Raw genomic sequence first — 26,172 nt, forward strand, 5'->3', positions numbered from 1 at the left:
TCCATGTTCCTTGCCCTAAGCCCTGGCGACCACTGGCATTGTTATCATTTCCAAGGTTTCACCTTTTCCACAGTGCCATAGCGGGGGGCACATAGCACGTAGGTTTTTCGGAGCCTGATTTTTTTTTTTTTTTTTTTTTTGTACCAGGGATTGAATTTACGACCTCACGTTTGCCAAGCAGGCACTTACGCCGCTGAGCTAAACCCCTGGCCCATCTGAGCCTAATTTTTAAAAATTGTGTCTGAGTTAGGATTTTTTTGGCTTTATGAATCTATAGATCAATGTCTAATCAGACCTGGGAATTTTTCAGCTACTGGTTTTTCAAATATCACTTTTTCACTGTGTATTATTTTATCTGTTTTTATTTCAGTCAAAGAAATGGTAAATGCTTATTGTCATTGATTTTTCCATTTTTTAAAATCATTTCTTCTGTATTTTTTACACTTTCTGTCTCCTCATGGTCATTCCAGATCATTTTTTCTGACTTTCAAATTGCCAATTCTTTTTTAAGCTATGCCCAGTCTGATATAAACTTGCATTTTACTTTTAATTACTGTATTATTCAATTCTAGAAGTTCAGATTTGCCTTTTTTCAAATCCATGGTCACTTTTTATGGTCCCCGGTTTGAGCTAATCTTTTGTTTCAGTGTATCTGTTGTATATTCTATGTAAAAATAATTCCAGTGTTTAAATTCTTTCTGGGTTGGTCTTTGTTATCTCCTGTCTCTTCTGGTTCTTGTCATGGAGTTTTGTTTCCTGTGCTTGACTGTCTTTTACCATGTGCTTGCGTTGTGCTTGAGATTTTATTTATATGACTAATGTGGAATCTAGGTTCAGGACATCTCCCTTGAAAGATTTCCATTTGGTTCTCTCAGGAGCCCAAAGCATAACTGATCTCAGGTCACCTCCATGCAAGTTCAAGGCTTGAGGGGGCTGAGGACTTAGCTCAGCGGCATAAGCGCCTACTTTGCAAGCACGCAGTCGTGAGTTTGAGCCCTGGTATGGATTAAAAAAAAAAAAAGTTCAAAGTTTGAGATTACAAAGCGCCCAGGGGACATGAGATGGGGTTGCAAGATGTGCTGGGGCTGATTTACCTCCAAGGGTATGGCTGTCCAGGGTTCCAGCTTGTTGTTGGGAGGGCCTTCCACTCCACCTCCCACTTTGTGCTCTGAACTTTATTTGTGCTCCTTGCCTGGAGGAATCATGAAAACAACAGCTTGACACTAGTCAGAATGAGGAAATGTCCCCAGAGCATGAATTCCCTGCTTGGTTTATTCTAAATTACTGTTGTTCCATTAGTTTTGTTCTGATAACCCCTTATCCCTGGTTATACTGGTATCCCAGCACTTTTTAAAAAATTGTTTTCAGTAGAATTGTTTTAGAAGCCTACCAGATATCAGACTCCACTTTACAGGACCAGAAACTGTGCCTGTAATCCCAGCTCTTCAGGAGGCTGAGGCTAGATGACTGCAATTGCAGGCCTAAGGCTGGTCTGAGTCACTTAGTGAGACCTGTCTCAAAATACAGTGAGAAGGGCTGAAGCTGTAACTCAGTGGTAAAGCACTTACCTAGCGTGTACGAGACCCTGGGGCCAATTCTCAGTGGATAGGTGAGGCCACTTGTCTGGAATCTTATACCAGTGAGAAACAGAGCCAGGCTGCAAACTGTGAGGGCTGTTTTAGACCAAATTTGGTCTCCTCCTTCCCTGGCACTACTCTCTTGAGACTTGTTTTCTCCCTCTGTAAAAAAGTCAGACCAGATGTGGGCCCCTGAGAGCCCACTGAGATCAGACATTTTCAGGCTAGGACTTCATGGCTTTTCAATTTCCTGAGACCACTCAACCTCCTGCTTACCTTGGGTTCAGGGATTTGCTCTGCGACCTGATGTGGGGGTGCCCAGACACGGAGAAGTCTTAGATCACCACCAGGGGGCAGTGGTGCCCAGATTCTGCGATGCCAGCACAGCCCAGGCCTTTGGGCTGCTTCTCGCTGTCAGAAGTAAAGAGAATGTGATTTAGCTTAGAAGTCAAAGTCTCCTTTCCCGTCTGCTTCATTTCATTCGTCTGACTCTGGCTGATGTCTCCTCTGGCACAGAGGAGGGGAGCACAGAAATAAGTCAAACCCTGGTTTTAGCCTCAAGAACCTGTGCTTCATTCAACCTTTGCCAGTCTGGGTCCTGGTTGTTTTTCCCTCTTCCCTGTTCACACACACACACACACACACACACACACACACACACACACACACACGACTCCCCTTCCCCTACACTGCCCTTGCGTACTCCCTCCTCCTGAGGACTCAGCTCCTCCCTAGAGCGTCTCCAGAAACTGCCCCCACCATACACACTGTACCCTCAGCCTGGTTCTTCAGGCTCACCTGGCCATGTGCTTACCTGCACTTCTAGATCGGATGCCCCTCAAGCAGGGCAGCGTCCTCTCAACTTTGGGTACCCCGTATAATGAGGGCTGGAGGAAGGGAAGGAGGCTGGCAGGGCCAGAGGTGACTGGCAGGCCAGCAACAGCAACCAGGGGGCACCACCAGGGCCCCTTCTTTCTCTCCCCGAGACACCAAACCTCTTGGGGTCCAGCTTTGTACTCCCTGCAGAGAAAATGAGAAAATTCCAGCTTCAGGGGCCAGTGAATAAAAAGATGGAACCATAAAAGCTCTAGAACAAAACATAGGAGAGTCTTGGATTTCTTCCAGAGTTGGAAAGAACTTTCTTACTCCTCAAAGCAAGAAGCCACAAAGAAAGAGAAACAGAAATGGCTCTTACGCTTTTGAAGAAATGATCAGCCTTACTCATCGGAAGGTAGTCCCAAATTAAAAATACACTGACATTCAATTTAGCTCCTATCAGATTGGCTGAAAGCCAATAGCTCGATAGCTTTCTTTAAGCAACACAAGGGAAGGCAGGCTTGTGCATCACTGCTGGAGAGGAGCTCCTTGGGCACTCCCCGGGGGGGACAATACATTTCTGAATTGCAAAGAACTAAGCCTTGCCCACACTTCAGTTTTGCAGGACTATGCTCCATGATATCGGAGTGTGGGCTGTAGACTGAGCTCTTCACTGGGTGTTGTTTTAAGCTGCTTAGTTCATCGTACTCTGTTATGTAGCAATGGAAAACTAATATACTTGCAATTCACTTTTAGAAATTTATTCTGTGATAAGTTTTATGTATGCACACATATACAATGATGCATGTACATGACTGTTCACTGCAGCACTGTTTGTGATACTAAAGCAAAATAAGAGAAAACAAAGAATCCCCCAGGGCTGGGGTTGTAGCTCACAGGTGAGAGTGCATGTGGGCTGGGGTTGTAGCTCACAGGTGGGAGTGCATGTGGGCTGGGGTTGTAGCTCACAGGTGGGAGTGCATGTTTAGCTTGCCTCAGCCCCTGCATGCTGCCCTAGCACCATAGAAACAAGGAAAGCAACAAATAGAAACAACACAGAAGTCCGAGCATAGGGAACTGGTTAAATGAAATTTTTTCAACCTGTATATAGGATGTTATGCAGTAATCTAAAAGAACCAGGAAACTGTCTTATGACTGAGGAAAATATGTGATGAGTTTTTTAAAAAGGGATACAGCACAGTGTAGCTTTTTTTTTTTTTTTTTTTTTTTGGTCTTTTTCCTTTTTATCGGTACCGGGGATCGAACTCACAACTGCCTGCTTGCAAGGCAGGCGCTTATGCCGCTGAGCTAAATCCCCAGCCCCAACAGTGTCGCTTTTATATAAAAAGAGGTGTTAAAAATATACAGTAATTTCGTACTTGTATAAAAACTCTGAAAGAGTACAGGAGATGCTAATAAAAACTGACCTGTAGCAGATGGGAACAAGCTACAAGGGGCAGTGAAGCTGAGAGAGCGGGAGAATTTTTTACTGTTGTTTTATGGATGCATGTTTTGAACCAGAAGAACATATTAGTGGATTAAAAATCAAATGGCAAGGGTCTGGGGATTTAGCTCAGTGGCATAAGCACCTGCCTTGCAAGCAGGCAGTCTTGAGTTCGATCCCTGGTACCGATAAAAAGTTTAAAAAAATCAAATGGCAGCGGTTGCTCTATAACCAACTACCCTCCTGCCTTCTTCCTGGCCTGAGCCTGTTCCCTCACCTTGGGCAGGAAGGTTGATTCCTTCGCAAAGTCCTTTGACTGCTGGTCTTTGATCCCCTCTGAACTAGGAGTCCTAGAAAGAAGGATTCACGTGGCTGTGTGTGGGCAGGTCTTGTCTGTGGGACTCAGTTTCTACCTCTGAAATGTACCTGTTAATGTCCCACAAGGTCACTGGGGTTGAAATAGCTAAGAGGTGCCCAGGGTACAGGAAAGACCATTCCATGCAGAGGAACAGAAGGGCACTGTCGAGCACGTGGTAGATGGACAGGAGATGACGAGGACAGCTCCCTGTGCCTCCTGCCCATGTGCCTGTGCCCCCCCCCCTTCTAGGCCTCTGTTCTACCACCTGCAAATGGGAGGCTTGGACTGAATGAACTCTTGAATTAACAGGAGTTTAAAACCCTCAGTGACCACAGAGGACACGTTCTCATCTAAGATATGGTTAGCGAGGCCCAGGCGGGGCGGTGCCTTGCTCAAGGTCATGCCACAGCACATCACAACCAAGCCAAGGTTGGCACTGAGGAGCTCTGATGCACAGGCAGGCCCTTGACCTGCCCGCCTCCTTCTGCCAAAACACATCTGTGTCCAATCAACCATGCAGTGACAGTGACCAGGGGAGACACTCTGCCAGCTCTGGACACTTCTCCCAGCTGCTGCTCCCAGGTAGATACCACCTGAGCTCTCCCTGCTAGGAGGGAGGAGGGTCAGGAATGTGCCACTGGTGTGTTGCAGAGGGCAAAGGATGGTGAGGGCTAGGGCTTCTGAGGGTCCTTCTGGTCTCACTTGAAGTTCCCCACCTGCTTTTCTACCTAGAGGAAATCACCACCCTGCCCTGGACTAGAGTAGGGGCAGCGGGAGTGGGGGGTTCTGACCACTCCTAAATACTCACATGCTCTACTACACCTCATAATTACCTTGTCTCATAAGACCCTCAGGATTCTGGACCGTGCACATATCCTGCCCCTGTTTAGTTAGTGTGGAGCTGGATTTGGATGTCTATCAGAGCCATGCACTGACAGAGGCATTTGAGTGCTTCTCTAAGCGATCACACTGGTTCTGTTCCCAACAAGGAAATGGTCTTTCTATATCCCCTCCAAGCTCTGTGCCTGCACAGGCTCCTGAGGGACCTGAGGCTGTTGGCCACTGCTCGAACGGATGGGCACAGAGCATACAGAGACCATGTGGGTGCAAGCGGGCGTGCGCAGATTCCAGACTGGCTGCTCTAATCCTGTTTTGACTGGCTTAATCTGGTTTTAGTGCAATTGGACTTTAGAAGTCTACTATACCCATTCATGCTAATTTCAGATGGTTTTCACTGGTGGGCTGTGAATAGTGAGTCTGCTTGACTATTCAGAGTTCATGTCTGTCTGGATCTGTGTAGTTTTAATAATGGCAGATGCTTATTTTGTGCATCAGGGATGTTGGTATTGTCCATTCCAGTACCCTGAGTCTATAAACTCAAAAAAATTCTCACAACTTCCCTGTAGGGGGCACTGTTCATTTTACAAGTGGAGAAACTGAGGCAGGGAGCTTCAAGAAATGTGCCCTCCTGGGTTGCATTGCTGCTTAGTGGGTTTAAACCCGCTTCATCTGTCTCTGGAGTCTGTGCTCCTAACCCGCATGGGAGTCTGTTCACTGCAGAAGCTCTGCTTTGGCTCACATGGGCTGCTTTGTGCTGGGCCGCTCTGCCCTGGCTGTGACTTGGGCACCCTGCAGTAGACACACGGGGTCACGGGCCACGTACATCCCTGAAACAGAAGATTACTGAGCTGGTTCCCTTGGGATCCTGGAACAAATTCCCCCAACTTGGCTGCTTATCACAAGCAAAATCTGTTTTCTCCTAGTTAATGGGAGGCCAGCAGTCCCAAGACTGAATGTCTCTGCAGGACTGCGTTTCCTCTCACAGCCCCGTGGGAGAGTCCATTCCTTGTCTCTGTCTGCTTTGGGTGCCTCTGGGTGTTCTTTGACTTGAGGATGCAGAACATTCAGCCTCTGCCTCTGTGACCACTGCCACTTCCTCTTCCATCTATGTCCTCTGTGAGTCTCCCTGGACAATCATCAGTGGACTCAGGACCTGGTTAGATAATCCAGGACAATCGCCTCATCTCCAGGGCCTTAATTACACCTGTAAGGACTCTTCTCCAAATAAGGTCACATTCATGGCTTCCCAGAGTCAGGACATGGGCAGTCCTTGGAAAGCCTCCGTTGGACTGATTTGACCCTTTAGGTCACACCAGGGGATTTTCCATGAGGACCCAGATGCTGGAACATGAGGAAGTGAGTTTTTTCACTGGGCTGGTGTTTACCCCACCATTGTAGGGATCAAAAGTGAAAGTTTTTGTAAGACATGCTTGTGGCTATGGGGTGGCCCCTTGGATCTTTGGGACTCTTTTATTTATTAATATTTGTGGTTATAGTGATCAAGACTTCCGGGAAACGCCAAGTGAGATGTGGAAATTTTCCTGTACACAGTCAGTTGGGGACAGCGGTTCCAAAGATGATCTTGGCTAAGCTGAGTGCTCCCAGCAGCATTCTCAAGAAGGTGATGCTGATTGAAGGGCAGCAGAAATGAAGAATTAGGAGTCTTCTCTTGGAGTAATGAAAGAACTAGTGATCTAACCATAGAGATGTACAATTGGCGATTTAAGAAGCAAACTGGCTTCAAGGAAACAATACCCAGAGGCTCTTTGGGTTCCGCTGTCTGCCGGCACCATGGTGCTAAAATCTGATGGGCCGGGGAAAGCAAGATGTTTCTCTCTCCTGCATTTCCCCATTTTCAGCTATCACTGGTGACCTCAGACACTCCTAAGTGAGCGCGAACTTTGTCCTGAGACCTCTATGGCTGTTGCAGAGGCAGCTGCGCGGTTGAGCTGGAGGGAGGGAGTGGTGAGGACAAACTCCTGCTCTGTCCCCAGCAGCTGTGTGACTTCTGGCAAGCCAGAGAGTCTTTCTGAGCCTTGACTTTCTAATGTGGAAGGTGGCACTAAAAGGATTAGCGGGGATAAGGGCTGTGTTTAGTACCTGCTCTGTGCAATAGATATTGGGGTCATTATGAATTCAAGGTCAGCACTGTCAGTTTCTCTAAAGGCCTTGAGAGTGATAATGGCTTCGTGCCCAAGCCATGGTCCTGTATCTCTTCCTCTTCCAGCCTCACTTTGGCTTCCTCTCTTGGGTGATCACCCTGCTGCTCTCTGATACCAGCTCCAGCCTCCTGTGGACTCCCAGCCTTCTGGCCACAATGACATTTGTGGGGTTCCTGCAACTCATCTCTCCTCCTTTTTCCTCGGGGCTAGGATTAAACTCAAGGCCTCTCCTAGGCATACCCTCTACCACTGAGTTACACCCCAGCCCCCTTCCTCCTCCTGGAAACACCTTGTTCAGGTGACTTTTTTTTTTTAAGGGTGTGGTACTGGGGATTGAACCCATGGCTTTCTCACTGAGCTCCAGCCCCATCCCTTTTTTACTTTGCAACAGGATCTCACTAAATTACTAATTTGCCTAAGCTGGACTTGAACTTTCAGTCCTCCTGTCTCAGCCTCCCAGAATGCTGAGGTTACAGGCATGTAGCCCCAAGCCTGGCCTTCCACTTCTATAAGCTGAACTCACCTGGTTTTCTCTTTACCTGCCACTCCTGCTCTGTTTACTTCACGACTCCTTCCTTACTGCCAGATTTAGGTAGAAATAGGAGCCGGCTATGTGGCCCAGTCTGGCCTTCAGTCCCCGAGAGCAAGTGATCTTCCTGCCTTCACCTCCAGAGCAGGTAGACTTACAGATGTGTGCCACTGCGCTCTGCTGGAGCAGAGGTTTGCAGCCATCTTTACTTGCCAGGCTAGAAACCCAGCAACCTTCTGGGATTTCTCCTCCCTTCCACAATATGCACTAAATGGGTCCACTTGCGATGGCCACCATCGCCAGCCAGGTTCAGACCTAAGCACAACTGGCCTGAGTGACACCTTGGCCTCTGTGAATCCACTCTTACTCTGCAGTCATCTGCTCTGAAGCTCAGCCAGAGGAAACTTTCGCCCATGTAAATCAGACTATTTCACTCTCACATTTAAATCTCCTCAGTGACAGAAGATGATTCCAGCTCCTTCTTGCAGCCTGAGGGGCCTGCAGGAGGCTTCCTCCTCCCAGGTACCTGCTGCTCCTCCACCCCCTCCCTCCTGGAGTTCAGCCCCTGTGGCCACGTACGACTCCATGTGTTTGTGCTCTGTGGCTGTCTCCATAGCATTTCACATTTTAGAATGACCTTCTGATCTCATTTGTGTTCGGTTCTGTGTCTGTCTTCCTATGAGATGGGACACTTTCCAGTCATGGAAACTGTGTCTGTTTGCTTTAACCCTAAGCACTCTGCACCCAGCACAGAGCATGGCATGCAGCTAATGTCTAAAAAAATAGTTGTCCAATGAATGAAAAAAGTCAAAGCATACAGCATGGCATGGCATGGCACAGCATACCTCCACCTGGCCTGGGATCTTATCTCCCACATGCTCTGGCCTGCTCTGGCAGCACAGCGTTCTTTAACTTTGTGGGTGTTTTGTATAAAACAATCCAAGGGCCCAGGGGAGCCCAGCACATCACAGTGTGGCCCCAGAGCTCCTAGCTCTGAGTGTGTCCAGCCAACGCAGGGAGCCACATGGAACTCCTGGTCCTACCTGGATCAGGGACCCAGGCATCTGAACCCAGTGTAGCACTGGGTCCTTAGCTAGGGGCTCAGGAGCACAACTGCCCTGCTCAGCTTCTGGAGACAGCTTCATCCTGGGTGCCCAGAGTGGCTGGAGGATTTCAGCACAGGAGCAGCCTCGGGTCCCTGGGAAAAGGGGAGGAGGCCTGGTGTCCTCAGTTGGGTCCTGGCTTCCCCTGCCCCATAGCAAAAAAAGCACCCCAGAGAGCTTCTGGGAGCCTCTGGGTATGGATGGGAAACCAAGACCCAGAGACAGGCAGTGCTGCCTAGGGTCCTGCGTGAAGGACGCAGTCACCGTGGAGACTCAGGCCACCTGCCTCTAGAAGACTCTTGGCAAAGTCCTTCTGGTGACCCAGGCCTGTTGCTCGGTCCTGAGCCTTTGGACAAGGCCCACTTCCGGAGAAGAGATAGAGAACGAGTCACCAGGAGGGAGGGGTCCATGGAAAAGGAAAGTGAGGTGTCCAGTACCCCCGGGCCCTGCCCTTTCCTCTGCTTCTTGGTCAAGGAACCCAGTGAGTCACGCAATTCCGCCGAAGCAGGCTTGGCGCCAAGCGCCTGGCTCTGCTGCCTCCTGTGTAGAAAGACAGCCAAGGAGAAGCAGACAGACCAACCCCCAGACAGACCAGGCACTCACTGGCATGGGCACACAGACATCCAGGAGACAGGTGAACACATGCAAGAACAGCCCTACAGCCACACAGAGACACACAGGCAACACTCACAGGCATGACTGACAGAGACAACATCTCTACAGCCACACAGGCACAGGACACAGGTCCATGGCAGGCAGACAGGTAGATGGCAGACAAGCAGACACAGACCAGCACCACAGGACCAGCCCCAGGACACAAAGTGTCCAAACACACGTCCACAGGCGCGTGGCAGACAGGACAAACAGACATAGACTGACAGCCACTGGAGCAAAAACACCCCTCACCCAGCTACCTGGACACACACACAATACAACACAGACTCACACAGGCAGCCCACGGGGCGATGCTGAGCAAAAGAGGGTTCCTGCCCCTGAAAGTGATCTGTGAAAGCTGGCACTTGAGCGAATCCCAAAGGCAGCCTCTGCCCTCCTGGAAAGAACATGACACAGACCAAGTCCTTAGGGACTCACCTTGCAGCAGGAGGAATGGAGGTCAGATAGGGAAAGGGACTTCCCAACCTGGAGGGTGCTGAGACTCGCAGTGGGTGCCTAAGGGTGACTATGATAGAGGAGTCGGTCAGTAGCGAGTAGGGAGCCTGTATTCTGTCTGGCCTACCTTGGATAAGTCTGTTCTTTTGAACCTCAGTTTCTCTTTCAGGCTTCGTCCTCTCAGATCTCTGCAAGAGCAGATGGGTAGCCCATGGGCATGTAATTGCCAACGCTGGAGCCCCAGAGCATTCCCGCTCTGGCCCTGCCACCAGGACAGGACATCCTTGATGACTCAGCCCTGATGCCCCCTAGCAGGGGGTAACCCAGCCACAAGTGCCCATTGTCCCAGTCTCTCCTCTCTGCCAGGGGCTGGCCAGCTCAGGGTGCCAGGGTGGAAGAGGGTATAGGGAGGTTGGTCAGAGGGGAAGGAGCCCCAGTGCTTCCCTGGGGGGTGTGGAGATTTGGATCTGTCCAGGTACAGTCTCTTCCTCCCTGTCCCACACAGTCCTCTGGCCTGGACCCAACCTGTCGGAAGGGGGCCGTTGCACAATGGGGTAAAAGGTGACGGCAGGCAGGCCTGGCAGGACAGAAGCCTCGTTGTTCAGTGCCCATGCCAGCCTGGGCAAAGGAAGGGTTAGGCCTGGAGGCAGGAAGAGGGGCTCTGCAGGGGGTGCCAGCTGGCAGGGTTCACGCCTTCAGGCCCTTGGAAGGGACAGGTGCCAAGGAGGATGGTCCATGTGTTCCACGGGGTGGCGGTGCTTGGCAAGGTACCCTAGCGGAACCCAAGAGAGGCTACGAGGTGCAAAGCCACCCCACCCCACACCTGTCTCCTGGAGATGAGTCTCCAGGGCGCCTCCAGGTTCCTCCTCCTCCTCCTCCTCAGGATTCCAAGCATTCCCAAGGGCTGAGGTACTTTGGGGTGGCCTCAAACCTGGGGTCACTGTGAAGAGGGGAGCATGGGTATGTTTCTTATGGAGTGGCCACAGGTAGGCTTAGATACCCCCCACCATCCTCCGGATCATGCCCAAAACTGAGCTGAGGGGCACCCTGTCTCTCTTTCTCTAGGAGAGCTGCTAACCCCTTGACAAAGCCCATGAAGAAGTCCCTCCTGGTGTCTGACCATGATCCTTCTTGCTTGAGTTGTAGGAATGGCTTTCACTGAGAAGTCTTGGGAGGACAATCAGCGCTCATGGTCCTCAGACTCGCCCACTCAGCTAGCCCGGGGCAGACGTGTTAGGGGCCACTCCAGGTGCAAACGAGCGGCTCCTCCCTCTCACAGCCAGAGACGGGGGCGGGCACAGCGATGGGGCGGTGCAAAAGCAGCCCCGCCCCGCACTCCTCACTCCTCACTTGATTTTTGTCGCAGGCAGGCAGTCACAGAGCCAGGAGGCGGAGGGCAGTCTGGGCCCAGCCCACACCCCTCACCAGGTAGGGACGCTCCGGCTCAGAGGGCAGAGGGTGTAGACAGCCAGAGAGGGAAGGGAGGAGGGGGCAGGCAGAGGCACCAGGACGCGTGCCAGAGACGCAGAGTAGAGAGGAGCAGAGGGGCACACAGGAAAGTGGGCAGAAGGAGACGGGAGGACTGGTCAGGAGGTGGCTGGGGGGTGGGTTATGGAGGCACAAATTTAAGGACACAGGACAGGTATGATGGAGGGGCAGAGGGACCTGGTATGGGAGGGAAGACCTTGGTCTGAAGGATGGGTGCTAGGTGGGAGCCCCGAGAATGCCACAGCCCCCGTTTCCTTGACAGTTCCTATTCAGGGCAGGGAGGGGCTCTATTTCTTGCCCAATCTCCTCCCCCGAGAAGCCAGGGCACACAGGCAGCCACTCCTGGACTGTGTCCTGCTGGGGACTGAGGAATCAAGCGCTGGACTCCGTGGGTTCTCAGTTCCAGGAAGTGGGGAGATGTGTCTTGCTGTACCGGGGAATCTCTGATGCCCACCACCTCTGACCCCTGACCTCCCTCTGGGGCCCAGGAGGCACCATGTGGCAATGTTCACTGGGGCTGCTGCTGCTGCTGTTTCTGCTGACTGGCCAGGTAGCCTTGGGTGCCCGGCGGGGCCGCTGGCGCCGGGAGCTGGCACCAGGGTTGCATCTGAGTGGCATCCGGGATGCGGACGGCCAGTATTGCAAGAAGCAGGGTATGTGCTGCACTGGCCGCATTGATGACTGCTCCCTGCCCTACCTGGGCACCACCTGTTACTGTGACTCCTTCTGCAACCGGAATGTCTCTGACTGCTGCCCTGACTTCTGGGACACCTGCCTTGGCGTGCCACCTCCTTTTCCCCCGATCCAAGGTAGGCACCAAGATGACCAATCTCGAGCTCAGCAAGGTGCCTGAGCAAGGTTGCTACTCAGGGATTTCTGGGGGAGGCTTTGTAGATTCTAGGAAAGACACAGCCCCACTTCCTATACTCCCCGGGAAGGCCCCCTGTGGTCTAACGACTCCTGAAAAACCGAAAGAGGAGTTCTGTGGTTGGGTTCTAAGTCGGCCCAAAGTGGGGGCAGCCAGCCTTCTGCCCTTTCTCCAGTTCCATCCCCATTCCAGATGTGCAGGGGGCTGGCCCCACCTGCCAACTCACCTCTGGACTGATAAAGCACATGGGGGTTGGCTGGGGCATCTTAGCCGCTCTTCTGTCTCTGCTCAGGAGTTGGTGCCCCGGGGTGAGTCATAGCTGGGAGGTGGTTTGAACTCCCTTCCTTACAGCCTTCTCCATGCACTTTTCTGTCTGATAGAAGCACGGTAAATCCTCCCACAGTTTGGTGGGGCTTTGGGCTAGGGAACTGCATCCTTGAGTGGCTATTCCTAAGCGCTCTGCTATCTTAGCGTCACTTGCCTTCTCTGAACCTTGACTTCCCATGCCCTTGCCATGCCCCATGTCCAAGCCTCAACTCATTTAAGTGGCAAAAGATCCCAGGAATGCTGTGGCTGGCATCCAAATTGGAGTCACTGAATAACTTGCCATGTAGCTGTTGGTATGTGAGACTGCAGGAGATGTCTTCATTTATAGCTTGGCTTAGTTTCCCTAAGTGTTAACGATGTAGCCTGGCTGCAGAGGACCTGACCATCGTCTCCTCCAAACCCGTCCCCTCACTTCTTGTCCTTTTTCCTCCCACCAGGATGTACGCATGGGGATCGCATCTACCCAGTCTTCGGGACGTACTGGGATAACTGTAACCGTTGGTGAGTGTTTGGGGCACAGAGGATGTTTTATGGTGGGCCTCCTGGCCAACGGACTTAGCTCAAATCCTATCCCTGCCACTCATTTACTAGAAACAAGTCCTATCCTCTTTGTGAGCCTCAGTTTCCTCATCTGTGACATGGGAATTTTCACACTGGGCATGTTCACTCACACAGGAGCATTCTGACAACATTCCTAATAGTGACAAGCCATGGCGGCCTCGTGCAGGTGCCACCCTTGAGCTGGGAGCCCTTCCTTGTCTCTCTTGGCTCAGCTAGGGCTGCTGAGGGCCCAACTGTTCTTGCTGTCACGGGAGAGTCCAAGAAGGGGACGCCAGGAAGGAAATCTCTGACTACAGCATCCGTTGCTTTGGGCCAGACAAGGGTCAGGGATAGCTGAGCTAGCAGCTGGCCATTCTGTTGCAGGGCCTTCCCTGGAATGCAGCCCCCCTTTGCCACTGTTTCCCACCATTCCTGGCAGGAAGAAGAGGGGGTCACGGGTACCTTCCACCCTCTGTCTGAGGTGGGAGGTGGAGAGGCTGTGGGTGGCAAGCTGAAGGCCTTCCTGGAAATATCAGGGTCCCTATGACTTGGAGAAAGATGCCCCGCACCCATTCTCCACCCAGTCCCTGCCTGGGATGGAGAGGCCCCAGGGACGGGAAACTTTTTGGAATGCATTGCCATAAGCTGTTTCCATTGCCTCACTGGGGTGAGGGGTGCCTGGGTCACAGCGCAGGGACACGTGTGTGCGGGTCAGCATGTGTCAGGGTGAGAGAATGTGCATGTGCACGGTGCGCGTGTTCAGAAGGGTAGGGCGTGCCTGCAGGATTGTGCAAGTCCTGACAGGGTGGACACTGAGGGGTTAACAGTCTCCCACTCCTGTCCCAGGCCCCTTCTGGAATGCTGAAACTTGCTGCCACCAGTCCTGTCTAGACCTGCTCAGGCAGCCCCGGGGCATAGGAGGTGGGGACCAGAAAGCACTGACCAACCCCTGCCTGCCCCTCAGGATGGCTCCGGGCCGTGTTCCCTGCACCCCCACACCTGAGAGAAGGTGGAGGCGTCACTGATGCATCTACCAACCCTGTGCGCACTCTAGGGATGCAGCCCGAGGGCCCCGGTAACCCTTGCTCAATGTGCCCGTGGGGAAAGTGAGGACAAGGAGTCTCCACACCTACGCAAACTCTCTGGGCCCTCTCTGAGCCACCCGCTCACTTGGGGCTGCAGAGCCAGCCATACTGGGGCTTGGCTCTCCTTAAGGCACCTTATAAGGCGACATTGGAGGCGGGTGCCTCAGGCTGGCCTGGAAGGAAGCAGTTTAGCATCTTGTAATAGCAGAGTTATGAGCTTGTAAAAGCATCGCAGAATGCATAGAATTCAAGCCCTTGGCCAACACCTAGTTATTAAGTCCTGCTGCATCTCAGGCACTGTGCGGGGCCCAGGAGTTGCAGCCAGAATACAACACACACAGTCCTGGTCCCATGGGAGCAAAGGACGTGGAAAGTCACAGATGTACCATGACATGCTGTTGTGGTGGGGAAGAGAACACAATGTGGATCCCAGTTTAGAATGGGGAGGAGACCACAAGAAGAGGGAAGGCCACTCTGAGGAAGGGACATTTATGCTGACACCTAGGAGTGAGTAGAGGACAGGACAGGTGCCTAGGCCCAAGCAAGGGCACAGCGTTTAGGAGGCGGGAGACAGGACAGGATCATTTCATTGGGAGCTGAGTGCACGGAGTAGCAGGGAGAGCGTGCGGAGGTGCGGCCATGGGTCACAGGGCGGCAGGGGCTTGTCCTGAGTGTTGCGGGAGCCCCTTGGAGAACGTGTGACTTGGCTAACCTTGCTCATTGCTTACTTCCGCTTTAGGGCAGGTGGGGATGCACTGTTGAGTGTGGTGGGGGATGAGAGAGAGACCTGATCAGGAAGCTTGTCCTGCCCAGGTGAGAGGGGAGGGGGACTGGAGAGAAAGCTGGTAGCGGAAGGGCGAAGCGACATGCCATGCCCAGGGCTGCCAATGGGATACCTGTGGGGCACACCACAAACCCCACGACACTCAGATCTGAATAGCTAGGTGCTGCATTCTGAGCTGAGGAGGGCCGGGGGACTAATTTAGATCTGTGACTATTTTACCTGTCCGGAGGTGCTGGGAAATCAGCTGGATATGAGTCTAAAGTTCAAGAGAGGGGGGCCTGGGGGTTCCTGTGACAGAACAATCTAGTGGAGAACAATTCTGAGCCCTGACAATGGGCCAGGCCTGTGCTGAGTGCTTCACCAGCCTGCCATGTAATCCCTGGAAAGCAGTACTATTATTAACTAGGACACTGAGGGAGGGAATTTAAATAACTTTCCTAAGGTCACATGACTAGTTAGCGAGGCTCAGAATCCAGGATCTGAACTCCAGAACCCGGGCTTTCACCACACTACCTCAGTCCTCCACCCACCCGTTCATCATTTATTCCACAAGTACGTACCAGGTAGCTCCGTGCGCTGCTGCTTGTTTTTATAGGCAGTTAAGATGCCAAACAGTACCTGCCTTCAAAGATGTAGAGTTTATGAGGAAACTGGCATACACAATATAAGTAAGAGGTGACACAGTAAGGAAACCACTAGGCCAGGAAAATGAGACAGAACACATGAGGAACGCCGAAGGAGGCTCCCTGGAAAGGGTGACATTTGAATGAACACTTGGCAGAAATGAAAATGAACCACGGGTGTGGGGCGTAGAGCAGCTCAAAGGCCCTGGGCCAGGGGTACAGCTGGTCTCCGCAGCCTTAAAATCCAGGGCTACAGCCAAGCGTGGTTCACGTCTGTAAGCCTGGCATGCTGGGAGGCTGAGGCAGGAGAATTAAAAGTTAAAGCACAATCTGGGCATCTTAGTGAGATTCTGTCTCAAAAAAAAAAAAGTCTAGGGGTGTAGCTCAGTGTGAAGAGCTTGGGCTCAATCTGCACTGCACTGCAAAAAATATCTAGGACTAGGAGGAAGAGGAGAAAGAACAGAAAGAGGAGGAAGAGGACGGGGTCACTCCAGAGGGCACAGGAGGACAGATCCTGAAGGGCTTGTCATCACCTCAGGACTTTGGCTCTTATTCTGTGACGTAAAACCAATGGAGAGTTTCAGGCAAAGGAATGGCATGATATGACTTAAGTTTAGCTGGATCACGCTGGTAGCCCTGTTATAAATATACCAGGGGGACATAGGGTAACACGGAGCAGATGCCCCCGAGCAACGAGGAGACTGAGCAGAGCTCCAGGTGAGAGGTGACTGGGCCGTGGTGGCAGCAGGAGAGAATGACACACAGTTTGGATTCTGGATATGTTTCTAAGGTGCATCCACAAGGATCTGCATGGGACAGAAAGTCAAGGGCCACGCCCAGTTTCTGGTCCGAGCCCCAGGAAGGATGCAGTTGCCGGCAGTGAGGGAGATTCGGAATAGGGTTTGGGGTACGTTATGTCTGATCTGGTGTTAGATACTCCCTAGTGATGCTAAGTGGCAGCACGATCCGTGACTTCGTTCAGGAAGAGATCTAAGCAGAGGAGGGGAGGAGGAAGTCACAAGCTTGAAGTTGACACTGAAAGCCACCAGGCTGAGGGAATTATCACGGTGCTGCCCCTTTGGTTGCTGGTACAGAATCCTACGCCCATTTTGTCTCTTCTGAGAGTTCCCAGGTCCCCACTTAGGCTTTCATTCCCTCCTTTTCTCGCCAGCACCTGCCAGGAGAAAAGACAGTGGGAGTGTGACAAGGAGCCATGCCTAGTGGACCCAGACATGATCAACGCCATCAACCAGGGTGACTACGGGTGAGACCCCCTGGCCACCCCCCAGCGGGCACTTGTGTACATACACACATGCGCTCTGCTGGAGATGCACGTCATGCTGGGCAACCCGCTCAGATTTTGTGTGTGTGTCTCCCACTCACACACGTAACCCTGGGACTTCTGGCAGGTCTGTGACTGCCCCGCCCCTTCTTCTTCAGGTGGCAGGCTGGGAACCACAGCGCCTTCTGGGGTATGACGCTGGATGAGGGCATCCGTTACCGCCTGGGCACCATCCGTCCATCTTCCTCTGTCATGAACATGAATGAGATTTATGTAAGTCCACCCTTGCCCACAAGCCTACCATTGCCTTTTCTTGGGGGATGTTGTCCCCTACTAAGAGACTGTGTGTCCCTGGAAAGATCATTCCCCTCTGGGCTTTGTTTCCTCTTTGTGATTAATAAGAAGAGACTCGCTAGACATGCTGAGCTCGGATTCTGAGCTCTGTAGTAATCCCAGCAGGCCCTCCGCCCTGCTCAGCCTGGGAAAAATGCTTCTGGCCCCAGTGCAGTTGGGTCAGGGCCCAAGGAGCCAGGAGGTCACCTTCATATTTTACGAAAAGAGGGACAGACACACTTCCAGCTTTGGCCAGAAAGCAGTAATTCTCAGGACAAATGCCAACTCAGCAAAACCCCCAGGGAAGACAGGGCTTATCCCTTCCCAGCAATGGGGCAGTGGGGATGGGAACCAGACCCGAACCATCAATGGGTAAGGAAGGGTGCTTGCTGCAGTGGAACTGGGCTGGGGGACATGCTGGAGGGTCTGCCCATCAGTGCCAGCCAGGAGAAAGACAGTGGCTGGCCCTCCCCATGGAAGGACTTCAGCCCAAGGCCAAGGTGACCAGCCCTAGCCCCTACCCTTACTCCCCTGGGCCTGTGGCTATTTTTTGTCTCCTGCTGTTTGTCTTGGCAGCCAGGCTGGTCACGAGACTTTACTGCCTTTTCCCTACCCTGCCCTTTGAGGCCCGAAGGCCAAGACCATGGTGGGGAGGAGGGTGTGGCAGATCAGGAGGTACAGAGGAAGGAGGCCAGAGTTGAGAATGGAAAGCCAAAGACTCTGGCTTGACCACATCCCTGTTGCTGCCTCTAGGAACCAGTTACCTCCTGATACTTGGGAGGCATTAAATGGTCTTGGTTCTTCTAGTCACATCTAATTTGGGGGTAGCTAGAACCCCACAGCAGCAGGTAGGCTGCAGAAGGCACTGGACTCCCAGGGGCCATCAATGCCTGGACTCCTGAGAGGCAGGCCAGGCCAGGCCAGGAGACAGTCAGGACCACCTTTGCCTTGCAGACAGTGCTGGCTCCAGGGGAGGTGCTACCCACAGCCTTCGAGGCTTCTGAGAAGTGGCCTAACCTGATCCATGAGCCGCTTGACCAGGGCAACTGTGCAGGCTCCTGGGCCTTCTCCACAGCAGGTATGTCTGGGCCTGGGCTGGCACAAGACGGGAAGAGAGCTAAAGCCCAGCCTCTGACAGCCTCTCTGTTTCCCCTATTAGCTGTGGCATCTGATCGAGTCTCAATCCACTCTATGGGACACATGACGCCTCTCCTGTCACCCCAGAACCTGCTGTCCTGTGACACCCTCCACCAGCAGGGGTGCCGCGGTGGGCACCTCGATGGTGCCTGGTGGTTCCTGCGCCGTCGAGGGTATGCAGCAGGGAGTGTGGGTGGGGAATGAGATAGGATGCCCTGTGGGTAGTGCTTGGGCTGTGTGGCACCACGTCACCATCCATGCTCCTTTCTGCTGCCTCCCCAGGGTTGTATCTGACCACTGCTATCCATTCTCTGGCCGTGAGCAGGCCGAGGCTGGCCCAGCACCCCCCTGCATGATGCACAGCCGGGCTATGGGCCGGGGTAAGCGCCAGGCCACTCGCCGCTGCCCCAATAGCCACACCGATGCTAATGACATCTACCAGGTCACTCCTGCCTACCGTCTGGGTTCTGATGTAAGTTTGCATATGGGCAAGGGGCAGAAGCAGAAGGTGGAGGGGTTGGTCAAAGGCTGGAGCCCCCCTCTAAATGGATGCCCTCCTGTCCATCCCCTCCCTCAGGAGAAGGAGATCATGAAAGAGCTGATGGAGAATGGTCCTGTCCAAGGTAAATGCTGCTTGTCCTGAGCCTGGCTCCAGAAGCACGTGCCTGTTTAAACTGGGCACAGTGGCCCACACGGGCTGTATAGCATTAAGCAGCAAGACCACTGGGCTGGGAGTATGGGAACTATGTCCCCTCCCTGCAGGGACCCAGGAGAGTCACAAAGGTGAGGTTCTGGCACACAGCCACAAGGCCAAGGGCTTGGCTGAGTATGCCCCACCCTGGTCTCTTGCCTGCAGCGCTCATGGAGGTGCACGAGGACTTCTTCCTGTACAAGGGCGGCATCTACAGCCACACACCCCTGAGCATGGCGAGGCCGGAGCAGTACAGACGGCACGGGACCCACTCAGTCAAGATTACAGGGTGAGGGGCCTGTGGGCAGACGTGCCTGGCAGCAGCAAGGCTTGCACTGGGGCCACGGAAACCTACTCTGAATCTATCATCTCTGCAAAGCCAGGACTGCTTTCTAATTTCCAAAGGAAGACTCTGAAAGAAGAAGGTGTGGCCCTGGATCGCACTGTGAATGGGGAACTACTGAAGGGCTTCTGGGAACAGTCCTTCCTCATACATGGGGACAGAATAACTCCAGAGAAACAGAGACAAGGATCCAAGAGTTGCTTAACCTCTTTCCATCTTGGCACCTGTCCCAACAGTGGCAGACTAACTGAGTGACCTGGGCAAGTCACTCCAAGCCCCTAGATGCCCCTCCAATACAGCAGGAGATGTTAGGGTCATTGCTGATGTTAGGAGTTTCTGACTGTTGTTAGCAGCCAGTGATACCTCCAACCGATAAGATATGCCTTCCAGTGGGGATTCGGGGCCCCTAAGGCATCCACATTTGCTAAGTTTTTTCCTTCTGGTCCCTATCACCCATACACTCTGGCTACCCGAGGTAGAGAGACAGAGAGAGAGATACAGAGAGAGACAGAGACAGAGACAGAGAGAAAGAGAGAGAAGGGAAAGGTATGTGAGTTCCCATCTCACAGGCCTAAGACCCCCTTCTTTTCCTTGCCCTTTGCTCCCTCTTGATGGGCTCAGGAATACAGATTTAGAGATGTAGGGACTGAGGCAGAGAAGTGAGGGACAGACTAGCCAGGTTACAGGATGCACTCAAGTTCCAAAAGCAACAAAGCCTGCACGGGGAGGCCTCAGGGTTCCAGCCCCCGAGAGCAGGTGCAATCAGTCCTCACCCTCCTCGCTCTGTCCTCAGGTGGGGAGAGGAGACGCTGCCTGATGGAAGGACGCTCAAATACTGGGTGAGTGCCTAGCAGCCAGGGCGCCCCGAGGCCTTGTCCCTTTTTTTTCCCCTTTCCTTCACCCCACTCGCATTCCCCTCCTCATGGGCCTCTCTTCATTCCCAGACTGCAGCCAACTCCTGGGGCCCGTCCTGGGGTGAGAGGGGCCACTTCCGCATCCTGCGTGGCAGCAACGAGTGTGACATCGAGAGTTTTGTGCTGGGGGTCTGGGGCCGCGTGGGCATGGAGGACATGGGTCATCGCTGAGGTGTGGGCACCAGGCCAAGCCAGGCCTGGCTGGTGGTCTCGGCAGAGAGCATGGTGGAAGAGCCCCCGGGTGGAGTGCCCAGGGTCAGACAGAGCCTGGGGTACGGGCGGCGCCAGCTCTAATCCCAGATCCGCTGACAAAGCGCTGGGCCTGGGAGCCGGCCTGGGAGTAGGGCCGGCAAGGCTGGCGGAGCTCTCAGACTTCCAGCGCGCCTGCAGCAGGGCCTGCCCAGGGAGGAGGAAGCTGCACATCCCTGGCCCTCCAGCCAACGACCCTGGAAGCCAGGCCCCCCCAGTCTCCAGGTGCACTCCCTCACCCCACTCCTGTATTCTTATTCTTCAAAGATATTTATTTTTCTTTTCACTATCTTAAAATAAAACCAAAGTATTGATAACTGCAGTATCTCGGACCCTCCAGGAGTGGAGGCCCAGGCCAGAATTAGACGGCAGACAGGACTGGCCGAGCTGTGGTTGGTTGGTAGGGATGGGTGGACTAGAATTCTTAGGTTCCATCCAGTCCTAACTGTCAGCTCCCAGGGCATTGACCTCTCTGGAGACAGGGCAGAGATGGCAAGGCCTTTGACCCCCAGAGAAATGTGGACCTTAGGAACCAACATTCAGACGCTGAGTCAGCTGCCCAAGGAGGACCCAATCCATCAATTAGCAGAACTGGCACCAGGTCCCAGGAGGCAGGGGGGACACCGCCCCACGGGGCCGGGCCCTCCGTCTCTGCAGGTCAGCATCTCCAAGCCACCCAGGCAAAGGGCTCTCACCTTCCCCATCTCCCAGGCCACGCTGTGCAGCCTGGGAGCCCTCTTCTCACTCCACCTGCCAGCCCTCAGACCTCAGCCTGGATTTCATGGTCCTCAGGACCTGTCCAGTGCCCAGGCAGCCCCTCAGATGGTCAGTGCATATGCAGACCACAGGAATTTTTACATGTGTCCTCGTTCAGATGCCCTTCTGTGCCACCACCCCATCCTATTTCAAATTCAGCTCTAGCACAAAGGACCCAAGATCCTCCAGACCACTCCAAACCACCCAGCCCCAAACACCCCCTCCTTCAGCTCATGTGGTGCTTTCCTCTCACCCAGTAAGTAGCTTACCTGAGTGTCTGCCTACCTCTCCTCTGAGCTGGAAGTTATGTGAGGGCAGGTTTGGGTCTGGTTCCTCAGTGGTTGCTGACCCCATGGGTTCCCCTGCTGTACGCTGGCTTTTCCGTGTGTGGAATGACTGAGGGACTCCAACCCATTTTTTCACCTGGTTGCCTTCCATAGGTTTAGCAGCCTGTGCTTCTAGGCATGATAGAGTAGGTAGTTGTCCAGAAATAAGCTGGAGCTGGGAAACGAGCAGCAGAGCCCTAAGCAGGATTCTAAGAAAGGCCATGGTCTAGATTTCCTGAGTCTGCAGCCCCCAAGCTTCCTGGAAGGAAGCCCTCCCCTTGCCAATTCCCCACCCTATCCAATCTTACAGTTTTTAATCCCATAGTCACACCTGGAGGCTTGGGCCTCAAGCTGGACCATGGCGACCTGGTTACCCTACTTAGGCCTCATTTACATATACACGAATGGCAGTGTTTTGACTTCCCTAATGGGCTGTGGCCACCATGCTTGTTCAGACTAAGACCATATAAGTTCAAAAAGACTCCCCTTCGCACACGGGGAGGAGACTCACAGCTGACTGGACAGAAGCTACCACTCCCTGCTATCCCCCTTCAGCTCTCCAAAAGTAAAAGAAGAGCCAACCCTGGACCTCCTGCTCCTTCTTGAGGCTGAGCTTTCATTGCTAACAGTTGTCACTTCTGCTCTGTCCACTTACAGCTCTCCCAAGTGTACTGTCCTTCCTTTTATAAAAGTTAGCCGTGTCTAGAGTGTATTATGTCTGTCCCCAATAAACATACTTGCTAGAAATCTTTACTTTCTTCCCGAGTCCTGTTTGCAAACCTCCCTGCCAAACTCGGGAAGCATCCAAGAGCCAACATCCCTGCAAGACGCAGCAGCACCCAGCCCAGGTTAAACTCAACATTTTGGTGACAGGCAGGTGCCACCTGGTGTCCCTGCTTTTCTGGGAAGGGGCAGGACAGGGGCAACTACTGGACTCCACCTTGCCCAAACCCCAGCTGGCAGCAAAGGCAGGGGTGGCCATGTCACCAAATCACCTGTCACCTGGGTCACCCATCACCTGGTGCTGGCTGGGACTCCCTCCTCCAGGGGCCCAGGCAGCCCCTCCAGCAGCGTCCCCCAGCCTGCGGGGATCACCTGAAAGGAATGCTGGGCGTTCCGATAAGCAGTCCCTTTGTCTGGTTTCCTGTTTGCCAGGACGTTCCGAGCCGGCTCTCCTGACCCGCCCACTGGTCCTTAAGGAGTCAGGGATGACGGGTGGCCTTGGGACGGTGCCGGCCTGGCCCGTGAGCCCCAGGACAGCGCAGGGGCGGCACCCACAGGACGCTCCTTGGAAAAACCCGGCTGGGGGGCGGCTGGCCGGCCAGGGCGAGGCTGGAATTTTCTTGCAGGATCTTTGGCGGAAGCAGCCCGGGAAGGGAGGGGAATGGGGCGGCGGGCCTGGAGGCTGCGGCTCTGCTCCGCCCTGCGCAACCCACCCGGAACCTTGTAGGGCCAGCCCCTCCACGGTCTGCGCTTCTCCGGGATGGATGGTGGGAGGAGGCTGGGGAGGCCTCAGCAGGTGCGGTGTGTTCTCCCCAGCCAGCCCGGGACTCTGCGACCTGGTGACGCGCCTGTCATTAGAGAGTGGCCATAAGCGCCCCAGCCACATTATTGCCTGGAGTCTGCCTTGGGGAAATCTGGCACCCTCGGCTCCTGCTGTGTGTCTCTTGGTGCTAGGGCCTTGGGTTCTTTGAGCCAAGTGCATGAATTTTAAGACAAACCTGAGTTTGAATCCTGGTCTGCGTGATCCACACGGGTCTGTGCAGCGTTGGATAGAGCTGCCCATCCTTAACCGGCTGAGGAGAGGATTACATAATAAAGCGCGCTAACATTTCGCTCAGTGCTTGGAGTTTAAGGGCTCAATAGATAATAACAGGGGTGATCATCTTCAGAGATTGAGTCTGATCTTGTAATAGAAGTTTTCATAATCAGTTAAGCATTTATTGTTTGACCACAAATTTCTGACAGCCCATTAACCTAAATACTTTACATCGATGATCTCGTTTAAGCCGTTTTAAAAACGTTGAGATTTCTTTATCTTGCACACAGGGAAACAAAAGCTTAGAGAAAGTCATAATAAGTGGGTGAGACCGTATCAAACTCAAGACATCTAAGTCTTCACAATCATCAGCTCTACCAGGGCCAGGGGTTTAGCTCAGCAGTGTAAACACCTGCCCGGCCAAGTGTGAGGTCATGAGTTCGATCCCCGGTACCAAAGTAAATAAATAAATCATCAGCTCTACTAATGGTAGTAGTAGTTGTATCAGTGGTAGTCTGATGCTCCTCTTCAAGCCCTTACTTGTCTAGCAAACTTTCAAGCATCCTTTAAAACCCAACTCAGTTGTTTTGCCTCTGGAAAACCTTTCTTGGCACCCATCGTCTGGACTCCAGTGACCTTGGAACACACACCTGGCACAGGGAGGGCCTGCTGACAGCTTCTCCCACAAGGGGCAGGGACTTTTTCTTTTCTCGGCTCAGTCCTAGCTACCAAATAATCCACTTGGGCATTCATTCTGGCCTCCTGTGGGGCTCTGCAGGGTCCCAGGGCACCTGACTCTAATCTTCCAGGGGCTGCTAAGTTACATCACTTCGTGAGTGCTGATGCCTGATATCTTCCTGACATCTGGCCAAGCCCTACTTCCTTGGTGCCCATTAAGGAAAAGGAGTTCATGCCTACTCAGCCTGCAGTGCTTCACACACGGTGGCTCACTGGATCCTGCACATACCCTGGGAGGAAGGGCATCTCTGGGAATGCAATGCCAGTCATCAAGGAGAATCTAGGAGGGGACACCTTCCAAGCTGAGGAGGGCTAGCAGCCCCCACACAGCTGGAGCCAGGGACCCCCACACTGGTAGGATGCATTCTGTTTGCCTCCGTCTCCCTCTCTCCTTCTCTGTCTTAGTCTCTCCTGCCTTTCTTTCTAGATTATTCTGCCACGAGAAAGGATATGTGGCTAGTGATGACTCCTGAGACCCCCGACTGTAGCTGTTTTCTGAAAGTCTGACGAGCCTGGCTGTGTTCAGATGTCCAGCTGAGGGCCGTTATTTGTGAGGCAGGATCATGGATGTCATGACAACCCTTTCCGAGTCAGTGTTGGCAGGAGAAGATCCCCAAGAAGAAGAAGGGAAAGGAGGAATGCTAGACAGGCAACAGAAATGATGTCCCCTACTGTCACCTCCTCCTGTCCGGCGAGGACAAGTCCCCACCGCGGATAGGTGAGGAGCTCAGTAGAGACTACACTGCCTTTTGCTGAACTTTCAAGTCCATCCAGAGAGGCTGACCAGTGAGGCTCCCTTCCCTAACTTTCTGGGCCCTGGGAGATACATTCTCTAGAATCGCACCCAGCTGGTACAAATGCCAAGGCAGTCCCTTCCCAGAGGGTGAGGCTGAGTCTGAGCAGCCTCTGCAGGGTGGGTGAGCCCCTGCATCCTGCTCCAGCGCTGCCTGCGTGAGGCCTTGACGAAGGACAGTGGTTTGTCTGTCAGATGTGGGTGCAGAGGAGCATGTGGGGGGACCCACACTACAGGCAAGGTCTATTCTGCCCCTCTTTACAGGCAGGAAACAGGCTGGGGGCAGGCAAGGAGATGCTGAAGGACTTGCCCAAGGACACGTGGCAGGGAAGTGGTGGGTGTTAGTACAACATATCTTTTTGTTCCCATCCGCAGTTCCTGGTTCCAAATGTCCTCCCCAAAGCACATCATACTCCAAGACAGGCCATGGAAACCGGAAGTTCTTTGAGGAGGCTCCTAGAAACCCTAATCTTTCCCTGCCCTTCTAGGGCCAGCTAGGAAGGAATTCTCTCACCTTTCCTTGTCTGATAGTAAATCATCCCAGAGGGTCCACCCCTAAACCCTGGAGGGAGGAATGCGGCCCAGAGAGGCTGTCAAGAGTCTGAGTCTGAGTAATCAGACCTTGCTGGGTTTCCCACCCAGTCTCCCTGCTTAACTAATGTTAAGCAGCGACATCCTCATGACACCCGAAGGACAGAGGTCTGCAGAGCTCCCTCCATACAGTGTGGCACTCGTTTCCACCCACCTCGCCCTTACCTTTCTCTGGGTGGGTCCTTTGTCATATTCTTCATCGTAAACTAGTAAAAATGTTCCCCTGTGTTCTGTGAGCCACTCAAACAAATTAACTGAGTGCAAGAAAGGGGCGATGGAAACCCTGATTTATAGCCGGCTTCCCAGAAGCACAAGTAAAGCAACCTGGATTTACAACTAGCCTCGGTGGCAGGGGTGAGGGGGCCAACAGTCTTGGACATTGAGCTCTCAGCTTGAGACCCCCAGGTACCAAGCTGAGACCGAGGCCCAGCTGAATTGAATTGAGGACACCCTGCTGATGTCTCTGCTGCAGGATGGCCTGCTTGCTGGTGGGGGAAACCCCATGTCTTTTGAAGCCACTGGCAGAGTGACTTCTTTGTTGTGCTCTGTTGCTATATTGTGAGTATACAGTAGAAGACAGAGTCTGAGTCCAGGTTTGTTTTCGTA

General features: G+C 53.1%; 1 protein-coding gene and 2 long non-coding RNA genes across 8 annotated transcripts in view; 1 reads left to right on the forward strand and 2 right to left on the reverse strand.

The window, feature by feature from the left end:
* On the reverse strand, positions 1-13,049 carry LOC134472982 (uncharacterized). The gene is made up of 6 exons (XR_010043054.1): positions 12,522-13,049; positions 2,392-2,597; positions 1,854-1,988; positions 1,569-1,769; positions 1,095-1,192; positions 1-996 (listed from the first exon to the last, which is right to left on the reverse strand). It is a non-coding gene; the product is annotated as an uncharacterized LOC134472982 (long non-coding RNA).
* Positions 11,240-22,432, forward strand: Tinagl1 (tubulointerstitial nephritis antigen like 1). Of its 3 annotated transcripts, none has more exons than XM_003471091.4 (12): positions 11,240-11,367; positions 11,916-12,236; positions 13,060-13,123; positions 16,826-16,918; positions 17,095-17,209; positions 18,224-18,347; positions 18,429-18,579; positions 18,689-18,878; positions 18,984-19,029; positions 19,263-19,386; positions 20,234-20,279; positions 20,385-22,432. In XM_003471091.4, the coding sequence occupies exons 2-12, from the start codon at positions 11,924-11,926 to the stop codon at positions 20,523-20,525; spliced, it is 1,407 nt and encodes a 468-aa protein (XP_003471139.1). In that variant the 5' UTR covers positions 11,240-11,367; positions 11,916-11,923; the 3' UTR covers positions 20,526-22,432. The 3 variants fall into 3 exon arrangements, 2 of the variants coding, with proteins under 2 accessions (XP_003471139.1, XP_013009602.1); XM_013154148.3 differs by having other exon boundaries at positions 11,313-11,367; positions 11,828-12,236; XR_010043049.1 differs by lacking the exon at positions 11,240-11,367 and having other exon boundaries at positions 11,610-12,236; positions 19,263-19,522; positions 20,385-20,524.
* LOC134472981 (uncharacterized) overlaps positions 15,651-26,172 on the reverse strand; it is a 28,301-nt gene continuing 17,779 nt past the window's right edge. For all 4 annotated transcript variants that reach the window (XR_010043052.1, XR_010043051.1, XR_010043053.1 and 1 more), the window contains 2 exons: positions 16,963-17,183; positions 15,651-16,828 (listed from right to left, as the gene is read on the reverse strand). This is a non-coding gene — a long non-coding RNA (uncharacterized LOC134472981). The remainder of the gene's footprint in view (positions 16,829-16,962; positions 17,184-26,172) is intronic.

This window comes from Cavia porcellus, unplaced genomic scaffold (assembly GCF_034190915.1).
Source record: "Cavia porcellus strain 051 isolate PalLab524CR breed Dunkin Hartley unplaced genomic scaffold, mCavPor4.1 scaffold_25, whole genome shotgun sequence".
Classification (NCBI taxonomy): Eukaryota; Metazoa; Chordata; class Mammalia; order Rodentia; family Caviidae; genus Cavia; species Cavia porcellus.